Below are 27,926 nucleotides of genomic sequence, written 5' to 3' on the forward strand. Positions count from 1 at the left end.
GTCTGGTCCATCAGGTCTGAGAGAGCAGTCTGGTCCATCAGGTCAGAGAGCAGTCTGGTCCATCAGGTCTGAGAGAGCAGTCTGGTCCATGCTGCTATGATGCCTGAATTTCTCCAAGGGGATCAATAAAGGAATATCTTATCTTATCTTATCGTATCTTATCATCAGGTCTGAGAGAGCAGTCTGGTCCTGGAGGTCTAAGAGAGCAGTCTGGTCCATCAGGTCTGAGAGAGGAGTCTGGTCCATCAGGGATGAGATGAGGACAGTCAGGAGGAAACCAGGAGAGAATCTTCATCAGAGAACAAAAGGAGTGTTGCAAACCCACATCCTGTCCTCTGGTGGGAGGGGCTGCTTGGGAGGAGCAGGGCTTCAAAATAAGGGAACCCCTGGACACGGTTGCAGCTTCACAATAAGAGCCCTCCAGAAAACAAAGTAAGAAGAGGAAGATGATGTTCTGTAGCTCCGTGTCCAGGTTTCAACCGAGTCACTTATCTTATCATGGCTGTGTGTGCGTGTGTGAGTGTGCGTGTATGCGTGTGTGTGTGTGTGTTATTTGAGCACTAGCGTGGCCTCAGTTCCATCTTTCCTCTTGAGGTAGAGGCCGTGGGTCAGATGATGTTCTCTCCTCAGGAAGGCATAGAAGTAGTCCGACACCAGCAGGATCTACCAGGAAAACACATCATCATCAGCATACAGTACAGCAACAGCGTGGTTCATCACCACGGCGATGCTACAGTCAGGCTGACTAACGCTAGGGTCCCATTGTTGACGACCAACTCGCTTGTGTCTTATCAGTTCAAATGTAACAAAAGTTAGAACATTTTCACATATAGAATAACATTAAAACAAACCCAAATAAAAACAAGATAGTGAGTCTGCAAATACAAAAACAGAGAAAATGCCTTCACATTTCAATGAAAAGAGACAATATATAAAAAATTGATCACTCCACGGCAAGAAGATGTCCAAAATCTTCTATAAAATGATCAATTCCAATGAGGGACTCTAGCTTCAAATCAAAAGGCCATAAGAAACGACATAAAACATAATGAGTACATGATGCCATACGTCCTTCATTCATTGGGGGGGGAACTATTTATGACCGACTATAGCACGAGGACACACAGTATGTGCTCCCGTGAGCAGACGGAGCTGTAACTTACCTGTGCCACGTTGAACAGCAGTGTGATGGCGTAGTAGAAGTTGGAGTTGGCGCTGCCGGCGTAGATCCACAGGTGCCAGAGGACAGGAAACAGAGCGGAGCAGGCCAGCAGAACACAACACACCAGGAAGATGTTCCTCAGGACTACAGGGAAAACACACGGTTTACATAACATGTGGCGATTATTTCATGCTTGTAAACGATTACTGTACATGCATTCGATACTACAACTACTATGGTGCTGCTACTACTACTACTGCTGCTGCTGCTACTACTGCGACTGCTAAACAGTACTGTATATTTGTATGTCTTGCATGTCATAAATGTCTGGATGAAACAGTACTGTATATCTGTATGTCATGTATGTCATAAATGTCTGGATGAAACAGTACTGTTTCAAATGTCATAAATGTCCTGATGAATTGAAAATGGGGGACCCCGATGTAAACAAGACAAAAGTCTTTCTCTGGTCTGCATCCCCTTAACAATTGTTTGTATTGAGCCGTACTGTATTGTGTACTGTATTGAAATCTGTTAAAAGTTTTCAATCAATCAATCAAATCAATACTAGTACTAATTATACTCGTGCTACTACTAGTCTATTACTAATACTACTAACACTGTTTCTCGGTCTCCACGTCCGAGAAACACCTGGAGACGTTCCCCACTCCAAGACCTAAAGAACATCGGAGTGAGCTGGCAAGAAGCAAAGGCCCTGGCCCAGAAGAGAGTGAGATGGAGCGCTCTGGTGGACGCCCTATGCCCCCCAACGGGGTAAAGAGGATTAAGTCAAGTCACTAACACTGTTACTACTATGTCTACTACTATTACCAATACTACTACTACCGTTACTACTACTTCTACTATTACCACCAATACTACTGCTACTACTTCTACGACTACTATTACCACCAATACTACTACTACTTCTGCTACTACTGCTACTATTACCACCAATACCAATTGTACTTATTTTATGCCTATTCTTAAATCTGCACGTTTACATTACACTACTTTTATGTCTTTTGACATCTCAATGACAGCACGGCAACAACAACATTCCATGCAATACTCCATGCAATACACAATCCAGTAAAAGTAAACGTAAAAATGAGGGTGACCTCAATTGTAATTTTGAGAATAAATAAAGGTTGATGATGATGAATAATACTACTACTACTACTACTACTACTACTACAGTAGTTCTACTACTTACATCTGTAGAGATGGTTCCAGGCAGGGAGGAAGGCCGTGTACAGAGCTATGTCTCCTACTGTCGGGTAGGACTTAAAAATGGCGATCACAGCCAGCTGCATGAAGATCAGAAACACTGGGTGCTCCCTGGTACACGCACACACACACAGTACAGTAGATGTTATGATTAATGGTACATGCCTGGTCCCACAAGGCAAGCGCAAACTCTGAGGTGTGGGGTTTACTGAATATTTGTACTAGTGGTCACATCTAGGACAAGAAGGTCAGCCCTTTTGATTAAGTCCTGTTGTCATATTCAGTGAAATATAACACACTCTCCAGTGTTGACTATATTATATAGTACCGTAAATCCTCTAATAGAGGAGGGACCTCCAATAAAGGAGGGGCCTCTTATAATGGCCGGGGGTTTGATGCATTTAGACAAACACAGGCTGGTCTCTAATATAAGGTCGCAAAAAAAAGTATTTTTTAAATTTTTCGTGCCGTGATATATAGAATGAGATAAACTCTTGCCAATGGAAATCAAGTGCTGCCTCGTGCTACACCGACTATCGTATATTAACGTTTCCCTCTGGTTGGCGTTAGCCGCTAGCTAACGTTGTCATAATATCTAGATCTGTGGTGTCAGCTGGATGACGTTGACTTCGTTTGCAAACGTTAACGTTCGCTATCTATATGGCGTTGGCAGACGAGGCTGGCGTTGTCCAGTTGACACATTACAGATCATGATGCTATGATAGCGTCAGCTAAAGCTATTCCCTGCATGTAAACAACTCGATTCGACTGAGGAAGTCGAGAAGGTACCACACGCTAAACCGTCACCGTTTACAAATCCGCCTTTTATTTATCCCATAATACGCAATAGTGTCTTCTTGGTTCGACAGCAGTGAATTCTCCGTGGAGTTTCTCAGAGTCCCGCTCGGGTCAGTCCATTATTTCACATCCCATGGGGGGTGTTTCCTCATTTTCATGACCATATATGGATAATCATGCACGAGCATTGACGGTAGAACAAAGTGGTATTCATCAACACGGAGGAGCATAGAGCCTGCTTACGCACCGTGTGATGAATCCCGACTTCCCTGTGCGTACACTAGTTCTACATTCCGTGCTTACGTGTGGAAATAGAAATGTTCTACGCACACTATTGATGAATGAGGGCCCTGGTGCTCTTTGCAGCTGAGGTAAATAGAAGACCCGTCCTATATTTGAGGATTTACGGTATACTACTATATAACACACTATCCAGTGCTTACTATATAGTAAACTACTACTATATAAACACTATCCAGTGCTTACTATATAGTATACTACTACTACTACTACTACTACTATATAAAGACTATCCAGTGTTTACTATATTATATAGTATACTACTATATAACACACTATCCTGTGCTTACTATACTATATAGTATACTACTACTATATAACTCACTCACCAGTGCTTACTATACTATATAGTACACTACTACTACTATATAAGACTTCAGTGCTTACTATATAGTTTACTACTACTATATAACACTCTCCAGTGCTTACTATACTATATAATATAACAGCACTGATTGCAGACATACTTAATGGAATTTGATGGGGGGAGAGAGAGACAGAGAGAGAGAGAGAGAGAAGAAACTCACTGGAGCTTGATGGATAGAGGGATGGTGTAGACGAAGACGTTGATCTGGAAGACGCAGAGGAAGAAAAGACGGAAGTGTTCGAACATCTCCGCAAAGAAATACCAGAACAGGCCGATGTTAGGAGTCAGGTCTGGAACGGAGAGTCTACGCACAGACACAGACACAGACAGACACACAGGGCAGGTCAACAGTAGATATTTAGGGGGAGATAGCAGGTCAACAGTAGATGATCTTTAGGGGGAGATAGCAGGTCAACAGTAGATGATCTTTAGGGGGAGATAGCAGGTCAACAGTAGATCTTTAGGGGGAGACAGCAGGTCAACAGTAGATCTTTAGGGGGAGACAGCAGGTCAACAGTAGATCTTTAGGGGGAGATAGAAGGTCAACAGTAGATGATCTTTAGGGGGAGATAGCAGGTCAACAGTAGATCTTTAGGGGGAGACAGCAGGTCAACAGTAGATATTTAGGGAGAGGTAGCAGGTCAACAGTAGATATTTAGGGGGAGATAGCAGGTCAACAGTAGATATTTAGGGGGAGATAGATAGCAGGTAAACAGTAGAAGCCACATAGAAGTGGAGACATCATCCGAAAGCTGGGAACCTGAACATTACTTTAAGATGCAGCGTCGAGTTCTTCTAGTCATAATTCTGTATTAAACCTTGTGTTTTGGCGAGGCGCCTGTCGAGAGTACAAGGGCTTAGAACATTAGAATGGAAGTGTATGATGCTCATTCCCATGATGCTCAATTACGTCTCTCTAAATTGTTGCAGCAATTCTCTTCCATACCATGATACCATTTGTTACACAGATTTGGTGCAACCATTTCTCACCCTCCGAAATACCACATTAAAGACACAAAGACATTGAGGAACACCATAGAAAGATTCACGCTGTGATTTGGTATAAAAAATATTTGGAGATTCCTGTGAGAACTGCATTTTTCGGCTATTGGACGGCAAGCACTTCTGTTCTGGAGATTGCTCAAAATCCCTGATTATTGTGACTACACCTAGGAAAGCCATACATCCTCTGTGACTACAACTAGGAAAGCCATACATCCTTTGTGAATACACCTAGGAAAGTCACACATCCTCTGAATGCCATGGGCCTCTAGTTAGTTTCAAGAGGCTGTGGGTTAGGGACCCCAGTATGCAAAAATATTCAAATACACCATTTTCAGAATAGGCAGAAATAACACCATTTATACTGCATGCAAAATAACTGCACGGTTTTGGCCCAAAACTACATGGGATTAGCATAAAATGGGCATGTCTATAAAAAAGGGAGGTACCGGGTGGCTGGGTAGCGCAGTGGAGAATGCACTCGCCTACCACCGCAGAGACTCTGGGATCGAATCCAGCTGTCAGCGGTACCTCCGGCTTGGTCAGTCGTCCCTACTAACACAATTGGCAGTGTTAGCGGGTGGTCGGTCGGGGCGCCTGTTCAGCAGGGAGGGGATCAGGGGGAAATAGCGTGAACCTCCGCACGCGTTACGTTCCCCCAGTGAGAGTCCTCGCTGTCAGGTGAAAAGAAGCGGCTGGCTGACTCCACATGTATCACACAAAGCTCTCATTGTTGCATCTCCTTCGTCCGGTCCATCTGTCCTCCGATGTGCTTCTCCATCGTGAGACGGGATCAAAACAAGATGAGGGTTTCCTTCTCCTGCTGACTAACTATCCAGAAAACAGTAAAGCATTTCTGGACATACTATCTAATAAACTAATAATCAAATTAACTAATTTGTTTCTGGGTAAAGGGACAAGGCCAGTCCTGATCTGGACTTCGAAACTCCAGTAATAATTATCATGGAATGATCGAAGCTTCAGTAGTAATTATCATGGAATGATCGAAGCTTCAGTAGTAATTATCATGGAATGATCGAAGCTTCAGTAGTAATTATCATGGAATGATCGAAGCTTCAGTAGTAATTATCATGGAATGATCGAAGATTCAGTAATAATTATCATGGAATGATCGAAGCTTCAGTAGTAGGGGTGTAAATATTTGACCCCACAACGATTCAATTAAATTCTTCAGGCAACGATTCAATGCATCATGAAATCTCTTCATTTGACCATGATTCGATTCGATATATTTTCTATCAGTTAATTCCCCAAAAAGTTTGAATACACAAATGTGGCTGGGGGAACTGATTCACACATGAATGGACTATAGGTCAATAATAGGGGTGTAAATATTTGACCCCACAACGATTCGATTACGATTCTTCAGGCAATGATTCAATATAAATTTGACCACAATTCGATTCGATGCGATTTGACCTTAGGATCGTTGCATTGCGATGCATCGTTACACCCCTATTCAGTAGTAATTATCATGGAATGATCAAAGCTTTGCTCTTGTATGAAAGTTTCAATAGGTGAGTAAATGACAGCAGGTGTTCTCAGAGTTCATGACGTTGTTGTTTGAAACAAACACAGGCACATTTTATAGGGGCAAAAAACTGACAACTGATTTGACATTGATTTTGACATTGGCAGCAATCAATCACCTGGCAGCGATTGAAGTGTCACAGGGACTTACATGAAGCCGTAGACGTAGAGCAGGTAGAACTTACATGAAGCCGTAGGCGGAGAGCAGGTAGAACTTACATGAAGCCGTAGAGCAGGTAGAACTTAAATGAAGCCGTAGAACTTACATGAAGCCGTAGACGGAGAGCAGGTAGAACTTACATGAAGCCGTAGAGTTAGAGCAGGTAGAACTTACATGAAGCCGTAGAGTTAGAGCAGGTAGAACTTACATGAAGCCGTAGAGTTAGAGCAGGTTGAACTTACATGGAGTTAGAGCAGGTAGAACTTACATGAAGCCGTAGAGTTAGAGCAGGTTGAACTTACATGAAGCCGTAGAGTTAGAGCAGGTAGAATTCACATGAAGCTGTAGAGTTAGAGCAGGTAGAACTCACATGAAGCCGTAGAGTTAGAGCAGGTAGAACTTACATGAAGCCGTAGACGTAGAGCAGGTAGAACTTACATGAAGCGGTAGAGTTAGAGCAGGTAGAACTTACATGAAGCCGTAGAGTTAGAGCAGGTAGAACTTACATGAAGCGGTAGAGTTAGAGCAGGTAGAACTTACATGAAGCCGTAGACAGAGAACTTACATGAACCAGTAGAGCAGGTAGAACTTACATGAACCAGTAGAGCAGGTAGAACTTACATGAAGCCGTAGACAGAGAACTTACATGAACCAGTAGAGCAGGTAGAACTTACATGAACCAGTAGAGCAGGTAGAACTTACATGAACCAGTAGAGCAGGTAGAACTTACATGAAGCCGTAGACGGAGAGCAGGTAGAACTTACATGAAGCCGTAGAGTTAGAGCAGGTAGAACTTACATGAAGCCGTAGACGGAGAGCAGGTAGAACTTACATGAAGCCGTAGACGGAGAACTTACATGAAGCCGTAGACAGAGAGCAGGTAGTCCCAGGACCCCAGCAGGAAGAAGGACAGGCACACCAGGACAAACAGGCTGCCCAGGTACATGAACACATACTGCATGAAGAACAGCCAGAAACTCGGCCGACGCACATTCACTGGTATATACAACCTCTGGGGGGAGAGAGAGAGAGAAGAGATAAATAGAGAGAAAGACAGAGATACAGAGAAAGAGACATATAAAGAGAGACAGAGACACACACTAGGGGTGTAACGGTACGTGTATTCGTCCCGCAAATTTACGGTACGGCCGTCACGGTGCGGTACATCCAGCCATACGGTGAATACGTCTCAGATGACAAGCGGACAGAATAACAACAGCGCGCACTGACATCTGCACTCGGCTCTCCCCTCCTCCTCTCCTGTTTACTACAGCCTATTTGTCCCTAAAACAAAACCATGATGAATTAATTAAATGTTTAACACAGCAGGGCCATTACAATTTTGCAGTTTTCTTTAGTTTTCTTGTTCGCCCAATAATGTTAACCAAAAGACACACACGCGCGCGCGAACACACACGTCAACCTTTTCCGGCGGACCGCGGAGTCTCACAGCTGATCGGAGAAAAAATAAAAGCACAACATACCACCAGATCATCTGAGCTCCTCTCCAGTTGCTGCTATTAAATCCAAAATATTGATAATCCTCTGCCATTGTTGTGTAACATGTCATCTGTTCTCTAGTCTTCTTCAGTCTCGGCTTCACGTGAAGTAAAATTCTCTCTATAAGTGAAAGTGAAACTAAGTTGTTGTTAAAGGTGCAGTAGGGAATTAATTTACTCGGTGGATAACTGAACACAGAATTACACCAGTATCACTGACTACTATGGCAAGCCTATAGAATATTATTATATTTAATAATAATAATTATTATAAATATATAATAATAATAATAAATATTTCTTTCCTGTTGTACCGAAATCGTACTGAACCGTGACCTCAATACCGAGGTACGTACCGAACCGTGGCTTCTGTGTACCGTTACACCCCTAACACACACATATATATATATATATATATATATATATATAGAGAGAGAGAGAGAGAGAGACAGAGATACAGAGAGAAAGAGAGACAGAGAGATAGAGATATAGGCACATATAGAGATAGACCGAGAGAGATACATAGAGAGAAATATAAACACACAAACACAAAGAGAGACAGAGAAAAAGATGTTAGTTGAATTCAAAGTGCCATACTAATTAGTTTATGAGACAGACATATCTGTGTGTGTGTTTGTTTATGTGTATATACAATATGTGTGTATGCAGATATGTGTGTATGTAGATTATGCGTGTGTGTGTGTTTGTATATTATGTGTGTGTGTGTATGTAGATTATGTGTGTGTGTGTGCATGCATGTATGTATGTAGATTGTGTGCGTGTGTGTGTGTGTGTGTCAGCGTTTCCGTTAGCCGGTAATTACCGGTATTTGACCGGCAAAATCTGTTGAAGTCCGACATATTTAATCTCTCCGGTCATAGTGTCCGGTGAAAATAGTTCCCTCTGGGCACAGTTTGATTATTTGAATTGTATTTGGATGGGCTGGAGTTGGGTGGCCTATGCGATGAACGAAACAATCATTGCGTTTGTTGTCGTTGCTTCGCCAAGCAGCCGGTCTGGTAATGTGTCAGCGAGAGCTTGCTGCTGGATTTGCGGAAGGCATGCAGCTGCAGACCCACAGAACCCACCAGCTTTGCTGGCACAGTGCAGCCCCCAGACCTGGAAAGCTGCTCTGCGGGTCTGCAGCTGGATGCTTCTTGCAAACTAACTGCGGCCGGCTCGCGCTGACAACAGCTTTCATTGTTGGACCGGCTGCTTGGTGGAGCAACGATGAAACGAATGTAATGAATCGTTCGTCGCATGGGCTATTTAATTTTGGCCTGTTTTGGTACGGTTCGGGTGGTCAAGTTGTGCTTGGAGGGAGTTGTTTTCACCGGACATTATGACCAGCACCAAGTCGTTGGGAGGTGGAGATATACATCACGCAAACCCACGATAATGTTGCCGTCTCTCTCTGCCAAATTTCTCAGTTCTTCGCTTGATATAATTAATACAAATGTCCAATATAACGGAATTCGTTAGCTCATAAAAATGTGATTATAACAGACTGCTGTTTAGTGTCGGACTGACTGCCCACATACGCGGTCTATTTTATTTCAAGTCAGCAGCAGCACGGAGTATCGAGGGACTTATTTTATTTGGAATATATTAATGACTGTATACGCAAAAGTAGCCTAGTTTTAAGTAATAATATTATAAATCTACATGCCTTGAGGATGACATTATTTATATAGCCTGCCTATCAATTGTTTTAAAGCTCAATAAACTATGACCGGAATTAATCTCATTTGTCCGGTAGATTGAAATCTTGCAGGTCACGGAGACCGGCAACAATTTTTTCTAACGGAAACCCTGGTGTGTGTGTGTGTGTAGATTGTGTGTGTACCTGCAGCAGATAGAGCAGAGCCGGGGCGAAGAGGGTGAGAGGATAGATGGACTGATATGTAGCCAAAGCCAAGAAGATGGCACTCAACAATGAACTTCCTACAACACAAGAAACAGTTTATTACTAAACATATTGCTACTGAAAAACACTAGTAAAACATCCTTAAAGAAACCTAAAAACAATAGTAGAACATCCTTAACCCATCTCCCGCCAATATCGCTGTTCAGCGTTATTGCCCGCCATGCGTTGTCTGCCAATATCGCTGTACAGCGTGTTTCAAGGTCATATTTCCATCATGGAATTCATATTTCACCCACGGAGCCTTGTCATATGCTGCGGGAGCCATCACAACTCTGCAACACTTCAATACCGCCACCTGGTGGCCGATCGGCGAGTTTCCAAACCGGAAATGCCCGTTTCAGCTCGGTCCGTCCCCTAATTCCGTCCGGCCACTCGTGTATCGTCCCGGGACTCCATCCACACACCGTGGACATGGATCGTTGCCATAACTCAATAAACATGATTTGGGCGTATACTAGTATTATACAAACTGGAACTGGATCGCCTCGATCCCCACCACATAACTGGGATGTTTGTTCCACTCTCATCGCCCAACGGTACGAGGAGACGGACGTGAGTTTCAGCGCTTTTCTTTATCATTTTCGATACAAACTGCTCTGATCAATATATCACCCATACTACATAAATCATTTAACGTTGGTCACGGAATTATAAACGAGTTATAGCCCTGCAAAGAAGGTGAACATCTCCATAGACAAATAGCGCTGGCAGAGAATGGTTTAGGATGATCAAAGTGGTGGCAGAGAATGGGTTAAAGAAACCTAAAAACATTAGTGCAACATCCTTAACACTTTCAGTGCCAGCAGGGGGCGCACGATTTCGGCCTATTTATGAATGGTTTTCAAATAAACGCTAGATTATCGATAGTATATGTGTACGTATGCACGCTATATAGGCAATCTGAAAAATCGATTCTCTGATTTCCTCAAAGCCATCGCCCACACACACACACACAGGGCGAACGCTGAGAGCTCAGCGAATACAACTCTGATTATCCCAAGACTTGTAAAATAGATTCCTTACCTCAGATCAGATGTTCTCCAAAAAGATCATTCCAATTCCTGATCGCCATTCCAAAAATCGATCGCTTTTATTGATCCAACGCTGGGTGCTTGAAACACATATTCCACGCTGTTCTGAGGGACCAGCATGACTGCAATCGGCTCGGGTTACATGCCTGAGAAGTAAAATGTGGATTCCGGATTTTTCTTTTCTCATCCATTTTCATTGAGTCCATTCCAAAAGGGTGCATTACCATCTGGGAGACGATAGGGGGCGCTTTTTTCACATCTGAGCTCCTGATAGGGCTGGTTTCCCAACGAGAGACTCGGTTGATGAAATATGAATTCAGATCGCTAATAAAAAAACAACACGCTAATTGTCGTGGTGGGCATTCAGGGGGCGGGCTGATAACACGTATTATGTCGTGGTGGGCACTCAAAGTGTTAAAGAAACCTAAAAACAATAGTACAACATCCTTAACACTTTGAGTGCCAACAACGAGATTAGTCGTCCTAACTTGCCATGCGTTGAGTGCCAATGACGAGTTCTCGTTATTTAATCGTTATTTCTTTTATTAGCGATATCCATTCATTTTTCATCCATCCAGCCTGACGTTATCATTGTGAATGGGTCTGAGCTCGAAAAGGGCAAATACCGCCACCTATCGTCTCCCGGATGGTAATGCACATCATTGGATTGGATTGGGTGGCCAGGGTTTCCCCATCTCTGGCATGCAGTATCGTGTTACCAGATTGACTGAGGACCCTCAGAGCAGCGTCGATTATGTGTTTTGGACTATAACGTTGGATCAATAAACGCGATCAATATTTGGAATGGCGATCAGGAATTGGATTAATCTTTTTGCAGAACATCTGATGTGAGGTAAGGACTCTATTTCACCAGTATTGGGTTAATCAGATGTTTTTTTCATAGCGATCACAACGTGTCTGTGTGTGTGTGCGTGTATGACGTTAGCGCTGACCAGGTCATGGATAATAGATTTTTCAGCCCGCTTCTCTAGCGTGCATAAGTACACATATACTATCGATAATCTAGCGTTTATTTGAAAACTATTCATAAATCAGCCGAAAAATGACAACGTGTTTTGTGTATTCCACTAAAGGGCTATTATCACGGAATTTCTCTGAAATTACTAGAACTCTCCGAAACTATACTCGTATTCAAAACGGTATAAAGCGGAAATGTACCAATGAAAAAACAATCCGTTTCGTACATGTTGAATGAATGAATGAATGAAAACTTTATTTAACAGATTGCAGAATGGGTACAATACAGTACGGCTCAATACACACAATTGTTAAGGGGATGCAGACCTGAGAAAGACGTTTGTCTTGTTTACATCAGGGTCCCCCATTTTCAATTCATATAGACATTTATGACATAAACAACATACATGACATTTATGGCATAGGGACATATAGGTATTTAGTACCGATACATTTGTGACATAAACGGTATTCAAATATACAGTACTGTTACCCCTAGATCCTGACAGAGTATATACATATGATGTGGAGGGGACTGTACATTAGGAGGGGGTGGGTGGGTGGGAGAGAAATATACATATGGCGGGGAGGGAATATATACATGCAGTGGGGAGGAGACTGTCTATTAGGAGGTGGTGGGGGTTTTGGGCATTTACGGTGGCCAGTTTCGAATTGCAGCCTCCCGTAGGTGCTCTTTAAGAGCGGTTTTGAATGTGGGTAGGGATTCACATTGCTTTACAGCTTTGGGTAGGGCGTTCCACATTGATGTGGCATAATTGCTAAACGTGTTTAGTCCCTTGTTTGAGCCGAATCTGGGTTTAACATGATTTGTTGAGCTTCCTCTGGTGTAGTGGTTGTGGTATTCACTGACCTTTGGGAAGTATTTTGACATGTACATGGGTACCTTAGTCGTATAGTGTATCTTGTAGACCAGGCCCATTGCAAGTTGCTGTACTCTGTCGTCTACTCTAAGCCATCCTAGGTTGTCAAAGTGGGCAGGGGTGAGGTGGGTTCTGGGGGTAAGGTCAAGTAGTAGTCTGACCAGTTTGTTTTGTGATGTTTGTAATCTTGTTTTAAGCGCCTTTGAGGTGCTTTGGTACCATGAGGTGCACGCAGAGTTGTAGTACCCTTGAATGAGTGCTCCTGCTAGAGTCTTCAGGGTATTCTTGTTTACCAGAGAGGAGATCCAGTACAAGAATCTAGTTTGTTGGTTGACTTTTTTTATTACATTGGATGCCATTTTGTCACAGGAAAGATTTGCCTCTAGGATGGAATGTCAAGTTAGACCGCGCTCTCAAGATACGACACTGGGTGCTGAAATCCCATTAAGTATTATATAAAAGAAGCAGTGAAGCCAGACCAGCACTCTCAGGTTCAAAATTTAATGGCAGCCTGAAACAAACATGTTTCTGAATTACATATTCCTTCTTCAGTGTTATAGCTTGCATGACAAGCTATAACACTGAAGAAGGAATATGTAATTCCGAAACATGTTTGTTTCAGGCTGCCTCTAGGATGGAACCCAGGTAGGTAATTTCGTCTTAGCTTGTGACAATATTGTCACCCACTGTAACTGAGAAGCCGTCGGTCTTGCTGAGTTTGTTATTTGAGCCGAAGAGAATGGACTCTGTTTTGCCCATGTGTAATGATAGTTTGTTATCAGCGAGCCATATGCAGATTTTGCCTAGTTCCGAGCTGAGGGTTTTTTCAACCTGCAACTTGTTCTTGTCAGAGACCAGCAGGGTTGAGTCGTCCGCAAACAGGAACAAGTTGCAGTCACAGGCTGACGACATGTCATTTGCATAAATTAGGAAGAGTAGCTGTCCTAGTATGCTTCCTTGTGGAACACCACAGCTCACTGTGAGGGGGGGGGGGGGGGGGTAGAGTACCGTTTACCTCTACCATCTGTTCCCTCCCCTCCAGGTAGGATTGCATCCAGCTCACTGATAAACTATCAAAACCAATTGCTTTTAGCTTGTCAATCAGAATGGAGTGATTGACAGTGTCGAAGGCCTTTTGTAGGTCCAGCATGACCATGCCGCAGTATTTGCCCGCGTCCACCTCTTGTTTGATGTGGTCGTTCAAATAGAGGAGGCATGCGTCAGTGGAGTGGGACGTTCTGAAGCCAGATTGGAATTCGTAGATTAGATTTTTTTCCGCCAGGTACTTTTCGACCTGTTCGTAGACTATTTTCTCCATGACTTTCGAGATGGAGGTGTTGTGATACTTACAACATGGGTTCTATAATGGGTTGTAGTACTTACAACATGGGTTCTATAAATGGGTTGTAGTACTTACAACATGGGTTCTATAAATGGGTTGTGGTACTTACAACTTGACTGCAAGCAAGTCATTGATAGCCATAATTTAAGATATTTAAGCGTTCGCAAATATCCCCGACCTCCCATTGACTAAAGCGCTGGCACTCAAGGGGTTATCTGGTCAAAGGGGCGTGGCACTCAATGTGTTAAAGAAAACTAAAAACAATAGTAGAACATCCTTAAAGAAACCTAAAAACATTAGTGCAACATCCTTAAAGAAACCTAAAAATAGTGCAACATCCTTAAAGAAAACAATAGCACAACATACATAAACTGTGATTTAGGCCATTGTCTTTCTTTAAGCAGAACTATTCAATTACCAAGTACATCTTACCTACAGTGGAATGGTTTTACTCATTTTAATATACTGCACCATGCAGCTGTATTATCTAGGAACATACTAATATTGGATCATGACTCAGTACCAATACCCCCACCTTAACTTAAAAACAATAGTAACACATCCTTAAAGTATATAGTGGATTATACCTTTAATAGTGGACAGGATGAAGAGGGCAATGACAGCGTTGTTGAGGCCGCAGGTCGACTTGGCAACACAGGACAGGATGGTGAACGGGTTCAATAGATAACTGAGAGAGACAGAGAGAGACAGAGACAGAGAGAGACAGAGAGAGATGGCGTAAGAGAGAGAAATAGCAGGTCAGATGAAAAACTGAATTTGCTAACTCTGGTTGGGTTGTAGTACTTACAACATGTGTTCTATAAGGGGGCTGTAGTACTTACAACATGTGTTCTATAAGGGGTTGTGATACTTACAACATGTGTTCTATAATGGGGGTTGTGATACTTACAACATGGGTTCTATAATGAGGTTGTGATACTTACAACATGGGTTCTATAAGGGGGTTGTGATACTTACAACATGGGTTCTATAAGGGGGTTGTGATACTTACAACATGGGTTCTATAATGGTGTGATACTTACAACATGGGTTCTATAATGGTGTGATACTTACAACATGGGTTCTATAATGGTGTGATACTTACAACATGGGTTCTATAATGGGTTGTAGTACGTAGTACTTACAACATGGGTTCTATAAAGGGGTTGTGGTACTTACAACATGGGTTCTATATAGGGGTTGCAGTACTTACAACATGGGTTCTATAAAGGGGTTGTGGTACTTACAACATGGGTTATATAAAGGGGTTGTGGTACTTACAACATGGGTTCTATATAGGGGTTGTAGTACTTACAACATATATTATATAAGGGGGTTGTGATACTTACAACATGGCTACTTTAAGGGGAATGTAGTACATCTCTTTTGGGCTTCTGATGAGCTCCAGACAGTCCATCGGGTAGCGGTCGGCCTCCAGAGCATATCTCTGCTTCCTGAACTGAAACAAGCATATTGAGGATGTTCATGAGCACATTAATATTTCAGATAATATTAGCCAAGAACATGGTTAAAGATCTTATTCAGGATAAGTTGTTTATGGGCAGATTAATATTCCAGATACCAGCTAATATCCTGGTTAAGGTCTTATTCAGGTTAAGGTGTTTATATGTACATTAATATTCCAGATACTAGCGAAGATCCTGTAAGGTGCTTATATGTACATTAATATTCCAGATACTAGCTAATATCCTGGTTACGGTCTTATTCAGGGTAAGGTGTTTATATACACATACATATTCTTGAATTAATAAAAGGTTGCATACTGTATGCTGCCATTTTGATTCTGATTTTGATTCCCGTTTACGAGTTCTGGTTTAGGTTCAGTTATTATAGGTTCTGGTTCAGTTTACATGAGTTCTGGTTCAGGTCTCACCACTTGTTTGTTGTACTCCTTAACTGCCATGTAGAGAGCCACTGCAGTGATCGCATCTGCTATCTGTATGAGAGAGAGAGAGAGAGAGAGAGAGAGAGAGAGAGAGAGAGAGAGAGAGAGAGAGAGAGAGAGAGAGAGAGAGAGAGAGAGAGATGGATAAAGAGAGAGAGCTTCATAGAGCTTAAAGTGGAAATGAAGCAGTGAGCATAAATACATATTCATAGCATCACATTAGTATTTAGATAAGCCACAGAAGAAGTCACGTTATAAAAATAAGCAGTTTCTAAGAAAAAACGATTTGTTGTGTACATTTCTGAAGCATTTAGCATTATGGGCGCGGCCATTTTGTTGCTGACGTCATACCGTGGCTTGGGTATATACACTCTGGTTAGCTGCCTATATTGAATGGGTCGGTCAGCAAATAAAATGTTGCCTACAAAACAACGGGACCGCGGTGGTTCTGTTTGTATTGCTCCTGGCTGTTCAAACTAATTTTACCATGTGAGAGAGAGGAAAGTTGGTTAATTTTCACAAACTACCAGTGAAAAAAACAGTGTTGTTGACATGTTGGCTCGGGCTGCCTGCACCCAGACGGCGCGACCAGCCTGTTGTACAGGGAAGGAGGATCTGCAGCGAACACTTCATTGCCTCGGATTATGTTGTTGGGGTGGGATGTTTGTCCAGAAGACCACTAATCAGCTGAAGCCGGACGCGGTTCCCTCGGTCTTCGACAGACAGACCGGCGTTAGCTCTCGGGAGCTAGTTGGCACCAGCCGGGGCCAGGCGTTAGCTCTCGCTAGCTAGCGTTAGCAACCGGAGCGTCGCGGATCATTCAGCCTGCTGGCTACCTAGACCCACTTCAACCAGCGTCGCGGAGCATTCAGCCTGCTGGCTACCTAGACCCACTTCAACCAGCGTCGCCAGCGTCGCCAAGCTGTGTAGCCAGCAGGCTGAATGCTCCGCGACGCTCCGGTTGCTAACGCTAGCTAGCGAGAGCTAACGCCGGGCCCCGAGAGCTAACGCCGGTCTGTCTGTCGAAGACCGAGGGAACCGCGTCCGGCTTCAGCTGATTAGTGGTCTTCTGGACAAACATCCCACCCCAACAACATAATCCGAGGCAATGAAGTGTTCGCTGCAGATCCTCCTTCCCTGTACAACAGGCTGGTCGCGCCGTCTGGGTGCAGGCAGCCCGAGCCAACATGTCAACAACACTGTTTTTTTCACTGGTAGTTTGTGAAAATTAACCAACTTTCCTCTCTCTCACATGGTAAAATTAGTTTGAACAGCCAGGAGCAATACAAACAGAACCACCGCGGTCCCGTTGTTTTGTAGGCAACATTTTATTTGCTGACCGACCCATTCAATATAGGCAGCTAACCAGAGTGTATACACCCAAGCCACGGTATGACGTCAGCCATGACGTCAGCAACAAAATGGCGGCGCCCATGTTGAAAACAGGGATATTATATTATATTTTTCAGACAAATAAGATAGATTTCACATTTGATTATAGAACCCTGTCTTACACAAGGTACACAACAAACAAACTAGGATCACATTGCTCACTGCTTCATCTCCACTTTAATGACCTTTCACAATTAAAATTACTCCTAGGAGAAGGAGACAGTACCACTTGTGGCCAGCAGGTGCCAGAAAAGTACATTGTTGCTTTAAAGGATAACTCCACTATTTTGGGAAATTAGCTTATTTAACATCTTCCCTGGAGTTAGACAAGAAGATGCATACCTTTTTTGTCTCTGTGCGTGCATTTTAGCTTTGGGAATAGATGCTCCGTTAGCATAGCTTAGCTTCATCACTGAAAGTGAGGCAGGACAGTAGCCTTACAGTGCCTTACAGTGTATTGCAAGGTCTGACATTGACCAAACTTGATATGCATGACCTTGGTGGGCTCTAGGTCAACTCCTGAAAAGGGGGTCAATGTCAGACCTTGCAATCAAAAGTTAGGGGCGCACTGAAATTATGGCAAGGGTTATTAGCCCCCTAACTTTTGATTGCAAAGTCTGACATTGACCCCCTTTTCAGGAGTTGACCTAGAGCCACCAAGGTCATGCATATCAAGTTTGGTCAATGTCAGACCTTGCAATACACTGTAAGGCACTGTAAGGCTACTGTCCTGCCTCACTTCCAGTGATGAAGCTAAGCTATGCTAACGGAGCATCTATTCCCAAAGCTAAAATGCACGCACAGAGACAAAAAAGGTATGCATCTTCTTGTCTAACTCCAGGGAAGATGTTAAATAAGCTAATTTCCCAAAATAGTGGAGTTATCCTTTAAGGACCTACCCAACCTGCCTTGGTCTTTAACCCTCTAAAGCAGAGACATGTTTTGCAAAACATGCAATATCTTTGGAACCGTTTGTGAGACAAACTCACTTTTATTGTATCTGAATCAAAATTGGAAGTGTATCTCTCCGTCACCCACAGGCTAGCTGACAATGCACGGAAGTAAGGCATATAATCGTGAAATATCTAGATGCAGACTGCATCTAATCCGCTGTATCCATCTATCTATATGTATATCTGTCACTATAGCCAATGGAAATGCTAGAAATTGTCACATGGTCTGGGAGAACCAATGGGAAATTCCTATAATTTCTCTATACTCCAGTGCACTCCACAGGAAGTGAAAAACACCTGTGTTGATGATTCATGTGTGTAACGATGCTATTTGGATAAGATGCAGAGAGGGACATTGATAGGAGCCTAACAGAAAAGGAGGAGCGCTATATGATGGAGGGGCCTTTTTGTGTGCGTGTGTAAAAGGGGGGAAGGGGGGTAAATTGCAGGGAGATATGGGTCCAAATGTGAATATGAAGGCAACACCAAAATGTATGCATTTTCACATTGTCTGAGCCGCTCCAAAGAATATGTGGTGTGTGTGTGCACGTGCTGCCCGCAGTCAGAGGTGGAGCAGCTCAGTCATAGTGTTGTGAAGGGCCAGATTAAACCGAATATATATATTTATTATATATATATATTTAATTGTATTTGTATATTCTCTAATATTCCTTGATATCCCTTGTATATTCCTTGTACAATATGCATTGAATATCCATTCTAGCCTACTGAACATCCCATAATAGTCTCCATTCTACTATTGGTCGAGACCTTGGTGCCAGGCTGCCATACCCCCCAGACCCAGTTCAAACGTACCGCTCAACATGTACGAACAAGTCCTAGTTCCGCGTAGGAATCTGGCTACCGCACCACTAATGGGACTATTTGTTCATAGTGCGTATATATACTGCGCTACTAAAGTAGGACTTCCTTTTCAGTCCAGTTTCTTACCCTCCAATAGAGTGACAGACGTAAAGCCTCCCCGCGACGCCACGTGTGGGAGTAAGGCCAAGTTCGGCCTACCATCGGTATTGAGACATCGTGTATATTAATATTTGAATAGTCATATTTGGCACTATATCGTCGAGTTGGACGTAGTCTATTAAGCTAATAATAGTCTGTTAATATATAGTGCTTCGTGCGGTGAGAATACTACCGTAGTCAGCACCCCATCGTTTCGGGCAGAAAACTGGCTGCTTATCCAGGATGATCGACCCCATGTGAGATTGCACCCGAGGAGCCCCAGAGCCGACGAGCGAGTGGACCTGTATACCGGATTATTCTACCGACGACAGCCCGCCTTCCCAGGCACGGATTATGCTTTGTATACGTTGATTATTCCATGGATAAAGACCCCCGACACTGCCGTGTGTTGGAACCCCCCCCCCTGGAGAGGACGCAAGGTGAGGAGACGCTCTGCAAGACGAGGTCGCTTCACGTCTCTCCTCCGTGGACCGGAGGACGCCGGCCCACAAAGAGTCCATCTGCTTTCATCTGCGGTCCAAGGATCGCCGGCGCATTGAACGGCACTACAGTGGGTTCACCTGGGATACCCTTGGCCGGATGAGGCAGCCGGACTCTACCCCCCCCCCCTTCCTACTCCTGTCGGCTTACAAGCGACCGGATTAACCCCCCCTAGTGTATCCAGTCTATAATCATTAAAGTATCATTGCTGTTATTCCTTAACTATTCCAGGTCGTATATGTACCACCTGCGCCTTCAGAGATTGGACATTCTCTATTGATATACCGACGAATACTCTTGCCATAAAAGTGCATACTAATTCCCATTCATAAATGTGATTGATTTGATTAAGTGCTTGCTCTACACACCATCGCTGTGTAGAAATAAAGACCTATTTCTAATTCGTACATTTGTGTTGGATCCGTTTCATCTACGTGACAGTGTTCATCATAATATATTTATGCCGAGTACTGGGTGGCCGAATATTAAGTACAAAGGTAGTGGTAGTAAGTATCATATCTAGTAATACAGTCAGGGAATTGTACCCCTCAGTTACAATTGGTCCTTCGAGCCGGAGGGTAATTAGTGTAATATTAATATAGTGTTATTAATATTGAAATGGCCTATGATGAACACTCCACGAAACGATCCTCCTAACCAACGCCCGCAGCGCGAACGACGGCTCCCTCAGTACTTAGAGGCTTACGCTGTCAGTCAACAACCTAGTCTTCTACTAACAGTAAACGCGGTAAAACTAGAAAGTAAAAGTATGTCTAACCCCAACGCCCAGACTACCCCGACCATAGAGGCCCCTACGGGTTCTAATGTAACTGACCAAGTTCACGGTGGGGACCAGTGGGAACCAGACATGACTTCACACCCCGCCAGTACTGAAGAAGTAGTCCCCGATGAGTCCCGGGAGGAATACAACGCTACCGAGAGAGAACTCGGCACGGAAGAAGACGGGGAGAGCACCGTGGAGATAGAGCTCCAAGGCTCCGCAAGGAGTACCCCGAGGGAAGGCTCCCCTATACAACCGCCTTCTCCCAGCGAGGCAGAGAGGACCCTACAGCAGGCCTTCCTCATCAGCCTGAACGCCGCTGCTGAACGCGACCGACTGCAGATCCAGCAGCGGAGCGAAGAAGAGCATATACGTCTAGAAATAAGACGCATTCAGAGGGAAGAGAATGTGGCCCGAGACCGAGCAGACAGCCAGCGAGCAGCTGCTGGTGCTCTACGGGACGCAGAGCGCGACAGACAGCAAGCGCAACTAATAGAACAGCTGATCAGACGGACAACACCCTCTCCCTCCGCCAGAGGCTCCAGGAACTCGTCTAGACACACCTCCAGGGCGGCATCCCCTAGCCGAGTAAACAACCCTGAACTTGACCAACAGACAAGGTCTATACCCCCCACAGACCACCTCCCCCCACCGGTCCAAGCGAGACCTAGCAACCGGGAAGGAGCAGCATATCCTGTGGAGAGGCTAAACCAGAGACTACAAGCACTGGATGACCTAACTGAAGACGAAGAGGAAGAGGAGGAGAACCACGCCCGACGACAGCACAGTACTCTACCGGACCAGGAGGTCCGGTACAGCCCAGGCTATACTCCCGCGGAGCTGCGCTACAGACCCCCGACTCGATACACGGGTGAGCACGACGCACGACCCGCACCGAGGAACAGCACCTGGACAAGCGGGCCATGGTACACTGCCGGCACCAGCCCATACCAAGGAGCGGGAGGAGACTCGCCTAGGAGGCCTCTCCCCCAACGCTCGCCGATGTATCCACAGTCAGCGTCATACATTGGCACGCCTATGGTACCCGACTTCACCCAAGAGAACCGGGCCCAGTATACAGAACTCCGCATGTGTCTGGAGACCATGTTGGTGGATGTATTGGATGAACGCCATAAATACGCCATCCTACTGAAGCACTTAAAGGTACCCCGCGCACATAATATAGCGCTCGCCTACGCGACTTCCACCACCCCATACACAGCAGCGCTGGTAGCATTGGACCAGAGGTATGGGCGCATATGGGATTACGTGATCCAGGAGATCCGACACATCGACCACTTACCCCCAGCAATAGACAATCGAGCACTGGACGACCTGTCCATCAGAGTGCAGTCCCTGGTAGGGATGTTGGGAGCGCAGAGAGAGAAGGGGAGGCATGAACTTTACGCCAACTCAAATGTGGAAAGGATCTTGGAGAAGCTGCCGCCCGCTCAGGAGCGTTTTAGGCGGCAGAGAGACCACCGAGACCCGAATGGCCCCGAACCGAACCTCCTCGATCTAGCAGACTTCCTGGCGAGAGAAGTCAGCAGCCTACGGCTAGATACATTCGGACGGAGCACCCCTGGCTCCAGAGAAGGAACCAGACGACTAAATGATGGAAGAAGATCGGTGACTGTGATGCACCAATCGGAGTCAGTACCGAGCAGCAGGAGCCACAGTACCCCCTCCAGAACGGAGAAGTGGAAGATAGTGTGCCCCTACTGTGAGAAAGAACACTGGCTAGCGCAATGTGACTCCTTCCCCAAGCTGAACGCGGAGGAAGCAAGTCAATGGATAAAGTCCAACAAGCGCTGTTTTCGCTGTGCGCGCTCACACATGGCAGCCGAATGCCGCTTAAAGAAAAGGTGCACCAAGTGCGATGGAGCCCATCTGGACATACTTCACGACAGTAACAGACGGCGCCCTTCACCCGCACCATCCAGCAGCAAAGCGAGCGTCATGTACATCAATCCCGCCAGCAGCAGTGGAGCCCGAGTACTCCTAAAAGTAGTGCGTGTGACACTAAGCTACCAGAATAAAGTCCTGGACACTTACGCCGTCCTCGATGACGGGTCAGAGAAGACCCTTCTGCTCGCCTCCGCTGCGGCCCAGCTAGGGCTGCGGGGAAGCGAAACCCAAATGACAATTCGGACAATAAGACGAGATTTGAAGACGATAAAGGGCGAGAATGTCTCATTCTCTATCGCAGCAAGCGGCCAGCCTGAGCGACGGTACCAGATTACAGACGCTTTCACCAGCCAAGAAATAGGACTGTCGCGGTACACATACCCCGTCGCCAAGCTGATGGAGAAATATGTACATCTACGCAAGTTACCGATCCCGCTCATAGACAATGCTATGCCGACCCTGTTGATAGGCTCCGACCATGCAGACATCATTGTCCCGATAGACCGGGTTCATACCGGACCCCGAGGCTGTCCTGCAGCAGTCGAGACCCGTTTGGGATGGACTCTCCAAGGCCCGCTCGCCAAATCTCTCAACCGAAGTACAGCCACTAGATGTCTCCACTCCCGAGTCACGGAGGGAGAAACCGCACTCCTGCAACACGTAGAGCGGCTATGGACCTTGGAACAAATGCCCTTTAAGAACGGAAAGAAAGACATTCGCTCTAAAGATGACATTTACGCCATTCACCTCCTCGAGACAGGGACCAAGAGAGTCCCGGTCAACGGCGTGTTGAGATACGCCACGCCACTCCTGCGGCGAGAAGGAATGCCTACTTTCCACGCCAAGACAGACGCCACAGAACGGTACCTGCTGAACACGGAGCGGCGCTTAGCCAAGAACCCCGCCCAAGAGAGTGTATACCGCGCTGAGATTGAGAAGCTCATCACAGCGGGACACGTCACAAAGATGGAGATTAAAGAGGCTGACCAGACCACTGAATCGTGGTACGTGCCTCACCACAAGGTCCATCACAACGGTAAAGACCGCATAGTATTTAACTGCAGCTACCAGATCGGATCCCAAAATCTGAATAAAGAGTTACTGCCCGGTCCCACACTCGGCCCCTCCCTACTCGGCGTTCTACTCCGCTTCCGCCAAGAAAGGGTGGCCATCAGCGGGGACATTAAAGGAATGTTCCTGCAGGTGAGATTAGTAGAGGAGGACAAGCCCCTGTTACGGTTCCTATGGAGAGAGAAGCCAGGAGATGAGCACCCAGCCATCTACCAATGGGAAGTCCTCCCCTTCGGAACGACGTGCAGCCCCTGCTGTGCTACATTTGCACTACAGAAACATGTAGCAGAGGACCCAGCAGCGGACGAAGAGGTCCGACACAGCGTAAAGAACAGCTTCTACGTAGACAACTGTCTACAAAGCCTTTCAACCCAGGAAGAAGCCGAGGCTCTCCTGATTAAACTCCGCGCCTCATTGATCAAAGATGGCTTTGATCTCAGGCAGTGGGCCAGCAGCGATCCGCAAGTACTGCGCAGCCTCTCCTCCGAGGACAAGGCAGCCAGCAGCGAGACCTGGATGGCTACAATCCCGGGAGAAGCCCAGGAGATGACCCTGGGATTGGTGTGGCGATTCAAAACAGATTCGCTTCACTACAGACACAAGCCCCTGACTACGGAGCAGGGAAGGCCGGCGGCGGCGCCGACCACCAGACGGAGTGTGTACACAACACTCGCCCGACAATATGACCCGCTAGGATGTATTCTACCGTACACCACCAGGGCAAAAATGATTGTACGAGCATTGTGGGACAAGGACCAGGGCTGGGACGACCCCATTCCCGCACACCTTGCATCCACCTGGAGAGAGTGGGAGATGGAGCTCCACTCACTCCCAGGCGTTAATATGCGCCGAAGCTACTTCCCACCCACGGTGAGGCCAGAGACATGTAAAATGGACTTACACGTCTTCAGTGACGCCTCAGAGGTCGCATACGGATCAGTAGCCTACTTGCGGGCCCAAGAAAAGGGGGGAGAGATCTACACAGCATTTGTCCTCGCCCGCTCGAGAATAGCCCCACGCAAGCAACAATCTATCCCACGCCTAGAGCTCTGCGCAGCCCTAGCCGGAGCGCACCTAGCCACGCTCATCCAACGTGAGCTCACCATACCGGTGTCTAGAACAATCCTGTGGTCAGATTCCACGACAGTACTCGCCTGGATCAAATCGGACTCATGCAAGTACAAAGTCTTCGTGGGAGTCAGAGTCACCGAGATTCAAGACTTAACCGAAGAGTTAACCGGAGAAACAGAGTGGCGCTACGTTGATACAAAACAGAACCCAGCTGACGTCATCACCCGGGGAATGCCCCTAGATGACCTCACCCGTCACAATGCTTACAGTGACGGCCCAGCATTCCTAAAGCTCCCGGAAGGAGAGTGGCCCACGCCTATCCCGAGGGAAGCCAGTCAGGAGGAGGCTGAGAATAAGAAGCCTGTGTTCTGTGGATTGAGCACTGTTATCTCCGCAGACCCCAACACACTCCTGATGGGGCGGCTAGATCCTGCATTACCCCAGACAATGTACCGGCCTGAAGAAGCGAACGGCCGACGAATGTGGAGGTACAGCCAAGTATTAGCCGACAAGTTTTGGAGCAGTTTCCTACTGCACTACCTACCGTCTCTACAGACCCGCCAGAAGTGGGTAAAGGAGAGAGACAATTTGACAGAAGGAACAGTCGTCATGATTATTGATCAATCACTGCCCAGAGCTATGTGGCAGGCCGGCCGCGTAAGCAAAGTGATCACCGGTGCCGACGGCAAGGTCCGAGCAGCTGAAGTGCTTGTCCAGGGTCGCACTTACACCCGTCCCGTGGCGAGGCTCATAGAACTGCCCCGACTCCCAGACACAATCGATGATGACCATGACCCTATAACCCTATGACTTTGTGAAGTTGACTGACCCCTACAGCAAACCCTTATGTGTAAATAGACAACGCGATTAATCTGTCTCTGCTTAACTGATTAGGTCTGGGACCAATCAGGGGGTGGCTGTTGTGAAGGGCCAGATTAAACCGAATATATATATTTATTATATATATATATTTAATTGTATTTGTATATTCTCTAATATTCCTTGATATCCCTTGTATATTCCTTGTACAATATGCATTGAATATCCATTCTAGCCTACTGAACATCCCATAATAGTCTCCATTCTACTATTGGTCGAGACCTTGGTGCCAGGCTGCCATACCCCCCAGACCCAGTTCAAACGTACCGCTCAACATGTACGAACAAGTCCTAGTTCCGCGTAGGAATCTGGCTACCGCACCACTAATGGGACTATTTGTTCATAGTGCGTATATATACTGCGCTACTAAAGTAGGACTTCCTTTTCAGTCCAGTTTCTTACCCTCCAATAGAGTGACAGACGTAAAGCCTCCCCGCGACGCCACGTGTGGGAGTAAGGCCAAGTTCGGCCTACCATCGGTATTGAGACATCGTGTATATTAATATTTGAATAGTCATATTTGGCACTATATCGTCGAGTTGGACGTAGTCTATTAAGCTAATAATAGTCTGTTAATATATAGTGCTTCGTGCGGTGAGAATACTACCGTAGTCAGCACCCCATCGTTTCGGGCAGAAAACTGGCTGCTTATCCAGGATGATCGACCCCATGTGAGATTGCACCCGAGGAGCCCCAGAGCCGACGAGCGAGTGGACCTGTATACCGGATTATTCTACCGACGACAGCCCGCCTTCCCAGGCACGGATTATGCTTTGTATACGTTGATTATTCCATGGATAAAGACCCCCGACACTGCCGTGTGTTGGAACCCCCCCCCCTGGAGAGGACGCAAGGTGAGGAGACGCTCTGCAAGACGAGGTCGCTTCACGTCTCTCCTCCGTGGACCGGAGGACGCCGGCCCACAAAGAGTCCATCTGCTTTCATCTGCGGTCCAAGGATCGCCGGCGCATTGAACGGCACTACAGTGGGTTCACCTGGGATACCCTTGGCCGGATGAGGCAGCCGGACTCTACCCCCCCCCCCTTCCTACTCCTGTCGGCTTACAAGCGACCGGATTAACCCCCCCTAGTGTATCCAGTCTATAATCATTAAAGTATCATTGCTGTTATTCCTTAACTATTCCAGGTCGTATATGTACCACCTGCGCCTTCAGAGATTGGACATTCTCTATTGATATACCGACGAATACTCTTGCCATAAAAGTGCATACTAATTCCCATTCATAAATGTGATTGATTTGATTAAGTGCTTGCTCTACACACCATCGCTGTGTAGAAATAAAGACCTATTTCTAATTCGTACATTTGTGTTGGATCCGTTTCATCTACGTGACAGTGTTCATCATAATATATTTATGCCGAGTACTGGGTGGCCGAATATTAAGTACAAAGGTAGTGGTAGTAAGTATCATATCTAGTAATACAGTCAGGGAATTGTACCCCTCAGTTACACATAGTATTTTACTAATGGGTTTTATTTCTATTTAAAAGAACAAGTATACACCGGTGGGCAAGTAATGTACTCAGTGGAGCCTGAACAGAGTAACACAGGTATCACAGACTACCAAGCCGGCTACTACCCAACCTGCTGTAGTCTTTTCTTTTCCTATTTATTGTTGGGCTGTCTGTATTTTTCACCATCCCAATTTAGTTGTTATGCCAATTTCCTTCCTAGTCGTTGAGCGCATTGCCCCACTGTTGGCCTGGGGAGGGTGTAGAACTACCACATGGCGCTTCTTTTCACCTGACAGCAAGGAGTTTCACTGGGGGACCGTAACGTGTGGGGAGGTTCATGCTATTACCCCCAGCTCCCCTCCCTGCTGAACAGGCGCCCCGACCGACTAGTAGGAGTCGCAGTTTACAACGACCAGGACACATACCCCACCGGCTTCCCACCCGCTAACACTGCAAATTGTGTTAGTAACTAGGGACGACTGACCAAGCCGGAGGTACCGCTGACAGCTGGAGTCTCTGCGGTGGTAGGCGAGTGCTTAGTCCACTGCACTACCCAGCCGCCCCTTGCTTTAGTCTTTAATGAGCTCTGGATATTAAAGAGTTCCTTCTCCATGACTGCGTTCATGTGAAGGACATTCATGCGAAGGACATTAAATGTGGGAAACACAATTTATGCATGTTGTTGATTAAATCAGCAATCATGGGTGATTTTATTCGGTTGCACATCCAACATCCAACTCACCATAAAGGTTATCTCTGCATAGTCCACCAAGAAGTGGAACAGATAGATGATGAGAG

The 27,926-nt window shown here is 45.7% G+C and overlaps 1 protein-coding gene across 1 annotated transcript; it reads right to left on the reverse strand.

Annotated features, from left to right (window-relative positions):
- On the reverse strand, window positions 1-27,926 carry pigu (phosphatidylinositol glycan anchor biosynthesis, class U). The gene is made up of 10 exons (XM_084316600.1): window positions 27,871-27,926; window positions 16,123-16,185; window positions 15,578-15,687; window positions 14,816-14,916; window positions 9,916-10,013; window positions 7,428-7,582; window positions 4,018-4,161; window positions 2,379-2,503; window positions 1,164-1,306; window positions 1-663 (listed from the first exon to the last, which is right to left on the reverse strand). Exons 1-10 carry the CDS (start codon window positions 27,871-27,873, stop codon window positions 550-552), a joined length of 1,056 nt encoding a protein of 351 aa, XP_084172726.1. The 5' UTR covers window positions 27,874-27,926; the 3' UTR covers window positions 1-549.

Source organism: Notolepis coatsorum, assembly GCF_963971535.1.
Source record: "Notolepis coatsorum genome assembly, chromosome: 6".
NCBI classification, from domain to species: Eukaryota; Metazoa; Chordata; class Actinopteri; order Aulopiformes; family Paralepididae; genus Notolepis; species Notolepis coatsorum.

What these genes read in the sequence shown, in the direction of transcription:
- pigu (XM_084316600.1), bottom strand. An exon ending in CCCCTTAAAGTAGCCATGTT is followed by an intron (nt 14,917 to 15,577) that starts GTAAGTATCACA and finishes TGTCTCTCTCAG; the next exon opens with TTATCTATTGAACCCGTTCA. An exon ending in CTCTCTGTCTACGGCTTCAT is followed by an intron (nt 4,162 to 7,427) that starts GTAAGTTCTCCG and finishes GTCTGTGCGTAG; the next exon opens with ACTCTCCGTTCCAGACCTGA.